The sequence below is a fragment of the Phodopus roborovskii genome, unplaced genomic scaffold (assembly GCF_943737965.1).
Source record: "Phodopus roborovskii unplaced genomic scaffold, PHOROB, whole genome shotgun sequence".
In the NCBI taxonomy this organism is placed as follows: domain Eukaryota; kingdom Metazoa; phylum Chordata; class Mammalia; order Rodentia; family Cricetidae; genus Phodopus; species Phodopus roborovskii.
This window is the reverse complement of record NW_026126459.1, coordinates 19,011,671-19,023,912: the sequence shown is the minus strand read 5'-3', so window position 1 is coordinate 19,023,912 and position 12,242 is coordinate 19,011,671. Positions and strand designations below refer to the sequence as shown.

At 40.8% G+C, this 12,242-nt stretch overlaps 1 protein-coding gene across 2 annotated transcripts in view; it reads left to right on the top strand.

The window, feature by feature from the left end:
* Positions 1–12,242, top strand: part of Nell2 (neural EGFL like 2) — a 260,369-nt gene that overhangs the window by 41,693 nt on the left and 206,434 nt on the right. For both annotated transcript variants that reach the window (XM_051189737.1, XM_051189735.1), the window contains exon 4: positions 5,095–5,245. In XM_051189737.1, coding sequence (XP_051045694.1) covers positions 5,095–5,245 — 151 coding nt within the window. The remainder of the gene's footprint in view (positions 1–5,094; positions 5,246–12,242) is intronic.

The window sequence follows — 12,242 nt, the reverse complement described above, 5'->3', positions numbered from 1 at the left end:
TTCTGGGTAGTTGTAGGTGGTGAAGAGTCTCAATCACATTCTCACTGCCATGCACTACCTGCTGCTATCATGGAGTATATCATGTAGCCTCATGCACCAAAATAAACCCTCCCTTCCATTGTGCCCGTTACTCTGTCATAGACACAAGAAGCATAACAGACTTCTGGGAGTAGATCAACGAGCACATTCTAACAAGGTGCATGAAGCATTAAGTTTAGCTAGTAGGTATATTTCGTACTTTGTACAGGGACAGTTCCAACACTTAAATAGTGAGTTTCATTTAGTAAAACTCATGCTGGTGGGAACACTTTAAGAAGCTCATATGATGGGCTGGAGCTAAGATGAGAGCAACAGTGGGAGCTGGGGTGGTGGCAGTGTTGGAACAGGTCATTAGCCCCCATGTCTCCAAGTCCAGCAGACCTTCTTTTACAGATCCGGCATCCTGAGACCTTAGCAGGATCCACTCTTTATGAAGGGACATATATCTGACATGAACATGACAGAGCATTAATGCCTCGACCAAGTGGTTGGCATGCAGGGCAGAGGGCTTGTCTTAAGACTGAAGCCAGACCTCAGCTCTGTAGGCTCTGCCAATGCAGTGGTTTAGGGTGATTTATTTCCGAGGATGGAAAAATATCCAGAGTTCTTACTGAGTTTCTGAGAGGACACAATTCATTCCAAATCTACTCCTGTTTTATTTTTTATTTTTAACACTAAGATTCCTCTGACTGAGAAAACCCAGAGGAGACAGAAATGGGGGCAGGGGGAATCAAGGGCAGAAATGGGCCGATTTTCAGTTTCAGCAAGTCTGGACTGTGAAACTGATTATAACGCATTTCTTGTCATTTGGTAATGCCATTCAGCACTTTATATTGCTGTTTGCTTTTGTAAAGTGAAAATAATCATGACAGAAGAATGAAGTTTAATTTGAATTGGGTGGCTAATCATGATAAGTGAGACTTTGGTGTCTTGTTACTCTGAAATAATTTGATTATTATAATTAAGGAAGAAATATAGAAGAGTAAACTCTCTAAATTGATGTCTTAGGTCAAACTGGCCTATTAAGAGGAAGATGAAACTGTGCCTTTCAGCATTTCACCTCTGCATAATTGGCAGGGCACTTTGTACTCTCTCTTTAGCTACTCAGCAAAGATTTGCTAGAATCTGCTTGTGTAATCCAGTTTCACAATCCATAACCTTCACATTATATGCATGGGAGACTATGTTGTACCTCCCTGTCCATTATTCATATTTATTAAGAAATATTAGTAAGATTTTAATGCTCTAATAGAGAAATCCCACTTTGATCTTGTAAATATTGTATTTCTTTTTTAAAAAACAATCTTTCTACTAGTGCCAATAAAATTGTATGTATATGGATAGAGATAGATGACATAGTTCAAAGCAACACAATTTGTGAATTTATAAAATTTAATGGTAAAACAAACCATGGTTGTTAGAATCCACTCAAGAGATAAAATGGGTCTGTGAGATTGCACTGCGGGTAAAAGTGCTTGACATGACAGTCTGGAGTCCTGAGTTCAATTCTCAGAACTCTCACAAAGGTAGAAAGAAAGAACATATCCTATAAAGTTGTTCCATGACCACCGTAAGCATGCTATGGTGCACACATGCTTGCACATGCATGCCTACATCACACACACACACACACACACACACACACACACACACACACACATGCTCATAATGTGCTCTGTAAAGACACACAAACTAATGATAATTAAAAATAAAAAGTAAAACAATGGGGCAAAATGGTTTTTATTTTATATAAAATCCTAATACTTTAGGTCTGAATTCTGGAGACATTTTACAGTGTGCCCCTCATATCCTGACTACATTTCTTTCCTTTATGAAGGAAAGTCTCAGTTTGTGAGTCAACTGATTTGTGTAAGGTTCAACAGTCAACTGTGAATCTGACCTTCATTTTTGTTTGGTTGGCCATTACTAATTATGCTTCGGACACATCATATTAATATTTGCTTATCATTGTGTGGTTAAGTAATACATGCTGATGATCCAAATTATGGTTAGTTTTGGTTTTGGAAGAAACCTTTGAGGTTGCTTTGTGTTTAATGAGAATCAGACTGTCAGAGTTGCTCCTCTGGAGTGCGTCCTTGTTTTTTTCTGGTAGCCTTGCAATGAGGATCATATACATGTAGATTAAATTGTGGTATCAGTAGGCACTGTCTGTTCCCCGAATAGCAGTAAATTAATCCCAGGAAACCCAATAACCTTTGATGTACAATTATTTGAAAACTGTTTTTCGAGGGAGCATTTTGTTTTATAATTTTGCTTCACATCACAATAGTTTAGAACAGCTTAGAATACCTGTAGCTGAGAGGAACTAAGTGGGAATCTGGTTGCAGTCTGAAAAGCCTAGTTAGTTCATAAATTATGGGAAACTTATTTGTCTGGACACTATGATTTTGTAAAAGTTGACTTAAAATGAGGATTTTGGAGAAGGCATCACTGTGGAGCTGTGGGACTCTGTTATGTAACCATAGAAATCACTTCATTTTGAAATTGGGTCCTTGGTCTGTCACTTGATTTAGGTTAGTCTCTATATATGGCCAGGATTTTTTCTGATAGTTTCAAATGCAGTAATTTCACAGCAGTGAATAGATTTGATAACTATGCTATGACCCCCAGTCATGTTGGGTTTTCTTCTCTAATACACTGTTTATAATAAAACAGTTGAGACTCCCACACACTACAGAGGGCTCTGAGTGTTAAATGGGATTATTTGTGCTTAAAGGCTTTGCAAACCACATACAGGGTTAATCGGCTTGTTAAATTTGACTTTTAAAATCATTGCCACTATTTTGCATTTACATTTTACATGATGAAAATGTTAAGAAGACTATAAGGGACAGGCACTAACTGTGATTACAGTCCCAAGCTAGTGTTTTCCTAATCTGAATTTAAGTGACAACGGGGTATAGATAAGGTCTGAAAAATAGTAAACTGGTGAGTTTTGAAGCATCAGTCAACTCTTCTGTATCAGGGAGTAGATGGTATTTATAATTGAATTCACACATGGTATTTTTGTTGTCAGGGTATGGGAGAAATTAATTTAAGTTTTAACACATTGTAGTAAGTGGAAACTCATTAGATTCACGGTGGCAGTTTCTGTGATACATTTTTAATTGGAAAAGAAGAAAACAATGCTTACCCATTCTTTGTTATTACAAGGTAGACAAATCCCTTCCTTGGCTTTATTGTTGGCACACTGAAAATACTGAGAGTATCCATATTCTGACAATAAGCTATCTGAAAAAGAAACTGAGGCAACACTATGGCTCAAAGGTTACAATAAGATACAGAGAATAAATCTAACTGGAGAAATGAAAGATCTGCACACTGAAAGCTAAACAAGAGTGTAAAGATTGAGTACAACACAAATAAATGGAAAGATGTATTTGAGGACTTGAATAATTAATCTTGTTAAAATGCCCCATCATGCCAAACAACCTAACAGTGCAATCATAACAAAAATTCCAATGACTTTTTTCAAAGAAATGCTACAGCTTCCTAAAAATATGTGGATATGCTGACAATTTCTATGGATCCAATCAATTAGCATGTTTAACAGCGTGAGAGTTCTAAAGTAAACTATAATTGGTCTTCGTTACATAGTGGCAAGGACATGCGCTTACCAATAGCTGTGTGTGTGCATGTGTGTGTGTGTGGGGGGGTAGCATTGTGGCTGTGTGATGGCTTTGGTGGTCATATTCTTCTAACTGAGGCATACCTGAATTAAGGTGGGCAACAAGTAAAACAGTATGTGAGTACATACAGATAAAAGATTATCAGAACCATCCTAACCTACCTATGCCCTCATATTATTGCCACTTTTTGAGATGGTGAGGTGTACGATCTACTCTCAGAGAGTGTGAGATTGCATATTGATAGCAATAATCTTCACTACAGTGCACATCAGAGCCCCAGGATGCTTTAATCCTGTAAAGATGAGATTCCTGGAGCTTTAGACAGCATGTCCTCATTTTCTGTATTCTCTCGGTAAGGACAGCCACCAGTCCACCGTCAGCTTCTCTGAACTCAGTGTTGAGCAGATCCCACGTGAGTCTGTGGTGAGATTACTTCAATAAGCCTCATGTCTTTCCAGGTTTGTTGCTGCTGTTTCAAAATGACCGTGGGTTGGTGACACAGGACATACACTCCTCTCCAAATGCCATTCTTCATGCTGAGAACTGCTTTCCTTAGTCTATTTTTACATAAAAAGGATGGGAATGGTTTGATCACAACACAAACTGCATTTCTGTCATCTGTCAGTCCCATGCACACAGTATAAAGGGAGCTTCATGCCCGTAGCGATGGCGTACTTGAATGAGAGGGGTTTTCTGACCTCCCGCCCACTGCTTCCCCTACCCTGCTTCTCCCAAGTCTTGTCAGTTCTGAGTTTGGAGTTCATGACTAAGCCATGTGAAAGTGCAGAATAAAGTTTCTCTCTTCCTAGGCAAACTCTCTGGGCTGGGCTTGCTCTAAGCCCCTAGAGGAGGGGGTGGAATTAAGTCTTATGTATTTCTTTCAACAAATATGGTGAGAAAAAATTGATCTTCCTGTTTTCATCATTGCACAGAAGGCTGAGAGTGACTAATTTCACTGATCTTTTCAAGAATCTATTTATAGCGAGCCTTCTGGCTCAAGATTCCACTCCGGAGAAAGACATACAGATTTAAATCCAGTTTTCTCCCAGGGTGTGTCAGAAAGGCTACCTGGTTGTAGAATGGTCGGGTGTTCAGGTCTCATGGGACACACATCTGTTTGCCATTGTTTCTGATATGGCTATGGTAATAGGCCAGAGAAACTGTGTAAAGAGATGAGTTGGGAACGCTCATTATCTGAGAGTGTTCTTTGAATTTTTTCCCCTCAAAGATGACATGTTTTGAAAACAGATTCCTGAAACATATGCATTAATTCATGTGATTTTTTTTTTGGTGGTATTTACCAGTTATTCTTTGTTGAAGGTTTTAGAAAGGTGTTTGTAAGTCATCTTTATAAAACAAACTCTAGTGTATTCTTAATGTGTGTTTATTATTGATTTATGTTTAGATTCCCCCAGAAGCATAAAAGCACCCACTGCTACAGCTGAGCGGTTTCTCCAGAAGCTGAGAAATAAGCATGAATTCACAATTCTGGTGACCCTGAAGCAGATCCACTTGAACTCCGGAGTTATTCTCTCCATCCACCACCTGGATCACAGGTAGGTGGGAATTGGGATGTTTCTGGCATTTTCTTTGTGTGATTGCATTACTATGCAGAAGAGCTATAAACACAAGCCTGCTATGAGAGATGCGCAAGGAACTTTAGAGCGCAGACTGCAGACAGAGTTCTGTCTTAAAGCAGAGGAAACCGCTACATTGAAGCATGCTGAGAGTGTGTACACAAAGGTTCACTTCTAAGACACATTTGTCAATTCCTAAATGCCCCAGGGACTGTCTTCCTCAGTGATAAAGCACAAACCTACTTATTCACAAAAGTACTGCATCATCTACCCACTGTGCTTAGAATTTAGTCATCCTCTAATTTTCATCATAGACAGGGAACTTACCCCATAAGCCACAGAACTTCAGGAGTGTGGATTGAATGGCAATGCTGTCTTATGAGCACTTGCTACTTTCTGTCACATGTGGAAAGATCAGTAGGAGAGCTGACCAAAGAGGCAGGGAGAGAAGAGAGTCACCCATACTCTTGACACATGTAGTTATAGATAAATATACCTGAATACTGAATAATAGCGTAGAATAATGCAAACCCAAAAATAGCAACTCTGACTACAGAAGTGTATGTTCACATTTTGATGCTTAGTCTTATTATATATTATCCGTGAATTGGGCAAGTCACATGGCTATCTGTGACTCTAACTGCTCATCTATAAAGTGGGGTAATAACAGCAGCCCCTCCCTAGGCAATTGGGAAATAAACTTTATAAACCCAAGGTGCTTTAAGTACATAATAGTGTTAATGATCTTGTTCACATTTGGGAAGAAACAAGTTTCATTTGGGTCTTCTTGTTGGAGACTAGGCACTCTGAAACTTTTCCAAACATTTCTAAATACCAAAGTCCAAACTTGACCAGAGGCATGAGAAGAACAAAATGCAGCAGGACTGAAAGAGCAAGATCTTAGGCACTCTTGTTCTTAGATGCTGAGGTCTCCCTGCATCCATCCTCAGCACCAAGGGGCAATTCTGTGCAGCCTGCTCTCCTCCAGGGTCTCGCCTGTGATGGAGGGGAGGGCACCATGCAGACATCCAGCTAGGAATTGCCTAGGCCCTTGAGGGCAAGTTGGAAAAAGAGTTAGGGAGCCCCATCTCCCTACAATTGCTACAGCTTTCCTCTTGCCACAGACCTCTCTTCTGGTACCCACCATGAGGTTGGGCCTATGTCTGTGGCACTGGGCTTCTGTCCATGTCTGCTGGCCTTTCAGGACCATGAAATGATTCTTAGGAAGAATAGCCTGACCTATGGATAGTTATCTCTCCATGCCAGAGACATTCCTCTGTGAAGACATGCAGCTCAAGCAGCCATCTTCCAGGTGCCATCACTTATATGTGATGGCCACTCCCTTCCTTGCTTACCTTCTGCCTTGTGCTAACCAGTTCTGACTACACCCTTTGTGCATTGTGTTCTCATGTGGAGTTCTGTTTCTGGGCTCCCTGTATTAATTCTGTAAGTTGTTTGCCTATTCATCTTATGTTTATCTGTAATATCCACAAATTTTAGTCAAGGAGATAAAATGTTTGTGATGCAATATATCTTTTCACTTATGTCAGATATAATTCATTGTAAGGCACTGATTCGCAGTGAGATGACAACTATGAAAGAACACAGTCATCCAGTGTGTGTTCCCTGAGTTCATTTACCATTGGTATTCAGTAGAGGTTAAGAGTATAGCCTTGGAGACAGGCTACATATCTCATTGTTCTACCACTCACTGGCTTTGTGACTGCATACAAATGCCCCTCTTTGCACCTTAGTGTCCTCAGCTGTGAAGCCACACAGCCCTGGAAACTGCTAGTGAAAATGTCTATGGAAGCCCTGCAACCACACAAGGATCAACACTCATTCTCTCCCTTTTGATGAGCAAACACACTTCAGAGGTGCTGTGAACTTTTCAGAAATGATTGTGGGAAGAGCCTTGGGCCCAGGTCGCACCACTATGAAGACAGTGTCCTTGAGGAACCACTAGGTTTCTCTTTTGCTCATTTTCTCTCCCACAGAATCACCTCACCAGCTAGCGATAGCATCACGATCCAAACCCACTTCATCTGATTGTTGAGCCTGGGTTGTTGACCACCCCACAGTGATATTTCCTAAACTACCCTCGATGGACTTTGCACCGTGCAGTTTTCCCTTTTCTCATCCCATTATTATTGCTGGTTAGTTTTTCTTCTTTTAGTGTGTGATGTACTTACATGCATTTGGATGTTCATACCCGTGACCCATGTACACGAAGATGGCAGAGGAAAGTACAATATGTGCTACTACCATTCTCTGCCTTATTCTCTTGAGACACTATTTCTCACTGAACCGAGAACTCACCATTTTTGGCTGAGATTGTTGGCCAGCAAGACACAGTGCTCCTATTCTTTCTGCCCCCTTCTCCCAGTAGAGTTACAGGCTCACATCTGGCATGCCTGGATCTTTTACATGGGTGCTGGGGATCCACACCAACATCCTCATGTTGCTCATCAAGCAGTTTTACCTACCAACCCATCTCCCAGCCCCCATCTTTTTACTTCTCATTTGTATGTTAGCCTCATAATTTCATGGACATATAAGGGGGCTTGCGGGTATATCCATGGTAACAGATAAAGCAATGTGAACATAAAGCAAAGGAAGAAACTAAGTTAAACGGTCAAGAAGATGACACCATTCTTAATGTTCAGACAACAGACATTTTTTTGATGACTTTTTAATAGGTAACTATAGTGACAGCTCCAGAAAGTAAAGAAAGGGGTCCATGCCATGTGGTGGCACCTTGCCACAGTAGACTCCAGAAAATCAAATCAAAATATTGTAATCAACATATGTCAGAGGGCCTTTGAAACAGTTCGGAACCCCAAGTTGCTTGTAATGTGTGGAAGAGTTATGTGCGACTGAGATTTTGTGTTGAATAAGCTAGGGAATTCTGCTTTGTGACTTCTTGGGTTTCCATATTAATTGCTTTTCATCCTATAATGATGTCACTTTTCATGGCAATGACTGGTGCAAGTCCAGCTCTCCCTTTCTGGTTTATTATAGTAAGGGCTCTGCTATCATCTGCAAGAGGCTCAAAGAGCTGATTGTGGGTGGAGTTCAGATCACTTCTTCTGAGCATATCTGTATACCAGTTAGAAAGCTAAAGGGCAAGAAATTGTGGCTTTAGGTGATCGACTAGGAGGATAAAGTGTCTGTAAGGAAGCTAGATCAACAGTATTATCAGTAGAGATGCTGTGAGGATGCCTCTGTCCTGATGCTGGTCCCCTCTCTCTGGGCTAATTGCATTGAGGTGTGGCTCTCAGTCATGGGAAAGTAATAAGAAGGCAGGAAGTGATGGAAACTGTGGAGACACTGGCTCAGTTCTAGGACATGCATACTGAAGCAGAACTATTTAGTAGCAGAGTGTGTCACACAGTGGCTGTTCTGCTTTCTGGCTGGACAGCCTCTTTCCTCTCTATCTGCCCAAGTCTACTCAAGCCTCCACAAAGTATGCCTGTCTTTTCTAGTGCCCACCTATTGTTGCTGGGCCTTTACTGCTCCCTTGGGTAAGGGGTGAGCAGGCCTGACACCAGTGGCATAGACACCAGGAGTCAGGTAAAAGTCAAACAGCAGACGTGTGTATTCAGCAATGGGAGAGCCTTATATAATATCCTCATTCCCACCCCTCCCAGGCTGCATCCCAGTCTGGTGAGATTATATGGTCACCTCTCATTGGCTGGACACAATCAGGATCTCTGACAGCACCTGCTGCTAGGTCCTCAGACAGACTCCAGGTGGGCTCATCTTTCTGCCTTTTAGGCTTTATCTTCCTATAACCCATCTCTTCTCACATTGGCTTCCAGGGCAGAGTTAGTCTCCCTCTTTTTGGTGTTCTCATGTGCAACACCTACTGATTGTTTGCATAGTTCATGTGTATACACTCGTGTTAATTCCACAGGAGACATTAAACAGCCTTTCTAAGTCTTCAACATTTTTAATTCAGCTCCCTATGTTGCAGTGACCCACAGCCATAAAATCACAGCATTGCTATTTCATAACTGTAATTTTTCTATTGTTATGAATAGTAAAGTAAATATACCTGGTATGCAGGAAATCTGATATGCGACTCCCAAAGGGGTTGCAACCCACAGATAGTGAACCACTAATGTAAAGAAAACAAGTTGTCAACACTCCTATTCCCAGTCAGCCAGTGTCATCCCTGGGGGGAACCAGTTTTTTTTCATGGAAGACTTTACATTATTTATTTATTTGTTTGTTTAATACGTAATGTGTGGGTATGCACATGCCACAGGACCAGTGGAGGTCAGAGAACAACTTACAGGAACTGTTCTCTCCTCCCACTATGTAGGTAGATTCTTGGGTTGTCCAGCTTGGTAGCAAGCACCTTTCCCCATCTCACTAGCCCCATGGAAGGCATTTTACAAATAAAGCTTTGTACAAATAAAGAATAGACCTCGTCTCATCAGCAGTGTTGTTGGAGCTGGTACACACAGTGCCTGGTAAGACTTGGAATGTCGTGTGCTGGTAGGTTATGGTGTGGAAATTAGTGAGGCATAGAAGCCAGCAAGTGTGACAAAGCACAGCCTTTAAAATATGTATTTTTGATAAGCTTTAGCGTTTTTATATTCCTCATGTGATGACATCTGTGTACAAATAGACACTAGAAAGATGACTGTGAAAGAGAAGAGGAGGGTGAGGGAAAGGTTGACAGTGTTGTGGAGGGCCCCCGAAGACACGTGCCATGACATGACAGTGGGAAGGTGACTATTGGGGTGGGGAAGAGGAAAGTAGGAGAGGTGTGAGGTGGGATGGTGGAGATGGGAAAAGAGCAACAAGAACTAAGCATGCATGGAACTCCCGTGATGAAACCTGTCACTGGATGTGCTAAATACAAACTAACACAGCAACCGCCACCACAACAATCTCTACATAGATAATCGAAACAGCATCTTTGAGTCATTCTCTGGAGGGCAGAGAATCAGTGCCAAACATTCTGCAGCATAGTGCTGCCTGCCACCTTGGCACCTGGTGAAAACTGCCCTGTGGCTCCCTAATCCTTCTCTTCAACTTGTTTGTGTGAAATTTTACAGGATTGGCAATGGATATCTGCTAAATAGTTAGGTCATTACTGTCAAGGGTTGTACGTCTTTATATGTTCAACTTGAAAATTCCATTCTGCATATCATGTTGCCACATGGTTAGATGCTTACTTAAATAAATAGTTAACAGATGAAGGGATGAGTAAAAGATAGAAAGTAGGAACATGTCTGTGATATGGATTCATAAAATTTGTCACTGCTTCTGTCCCCATGGGCAGTGGAACTGGGGAAATGCTCAGGTGTCTCTGTGGATGCATCAGTGCCCAGTCAATTCCGGAATGTCATTTGCTCTAGCAGTGTAAGCCGATCCACTCACAGGCAGCCACTGCACCAAACACAGCTGTAAGACAAGTTCTCCAAGAACAACAATCCTTGTAATGAGCCATTCCACAACTGGAAATCTAATCACACAACTTGTTTGGTTTGGACATGGACTGATTGGCCTTGCCCTGGATTCTGGGGGACCCAAAGGCAGCTAAGAGCCAGAAAGAAGGGAAGACCATCATGGACATCTTAGAACTGGAAGCAGATGCTAGTCAACCATGGTGTGCAAACAGCACCAGACAACAGCTTAACTGTGAAACTATGAGGTTCTCACTGGCAGTGCACCAGGGATCCACAAGGAAGGCTCATTTGCCTGCCAGTCTGAGATGCTGGTTTCAGTTGGTGTTGTCCAAAGGAGGATACTATTAAAAATTAAAGCACAAGTTTACGTGAACACCATGTAAGAAGACTTTAGGCTCAGGTTTTCCTGAGTATGTATAACCATCTCTATATCCTATAAACACCCAACAGATCTGTGGGCCTGTCTGAAAGAACAAAGACACTCAGGGCGGTCAGTGCAGTCTGCTCTGTGTTTCACACTTCTGAGGACTGTTTTTCAAAGAGAAAGAAGAGAAAAAAGGGTCAATAATTTTAAGATACTGTTAACAATTTCTTCAGTAACTGAAGAAGAAAAATATACACAAAAGTAAAGGCTTGCTGAAAAAGCAAAAATAGATTTGTCAGTAAAAATAAATGAGAACTTTCTCTGCAATCTCCAAAGGCCTGTTTCCTTCCTTTGTGTTTTCCAAAGCTGTAGTTACTTTCAGATAAACACAGTCTGCGTTACAGTTGTGCTATGATTACCTGGTCCATCTCCTCTATAGTTGATGAGATTTCTCTCTTTTTATGAGGTGGTCTTGGGATTTACATAAAGTGGTTCTCATGAAGTTGCTTTTAGAATTTTCCTACAATCCAAGTGTTACTTATGCTTCTAGTTTTGTATGCTCTATGAATAGCATTCACGGAGATAATTTGTGGCAATAGCTTTCCAGATAAATATAAAAATGTCTTGTATCTTGCCATCTTTTTCTGTATTAATCAACATTAGGTGAAAAAATGATTTTTCTACTCCTATAATATTATAATTACCATACATTCTGGGAGAATAAGAATGCATTCACACTTCAGGTTGATGGGATGTATTTGTGAGTACTTGTCATGTAGTAAGCTATTTTTCTCTTGTGACATAAGTAAGTAAAAATTAGACTTGATGACAAGTTTGCTTTGAACTAAAAGATGATCTTGTTTATTGTGGTTAAAACTAAAAGGTTGACATAAATGCAGCTACACCCTTCATTCTTTGGCTGTGTTCTAATAACATTAAAGATAATGGAACTTATAAATTAAAAATTCAAACTCCGAGTTCTACATGATTTAACCCCCCTACTCAATTCTTATTCTCCCTATAATAGTGTTTCTACATAATTGTTTATCTCCAACAAAATTGTATTTCTGATGTGTATTTTATACCTCCTCTCTTCTGAGATGGCTGTGATGAATCTTCATACATGTTACTAAGAGGCATGGGCCAGTGGTTTCATCAGAGAAACAGAAATAAATGTGGGACATTTATT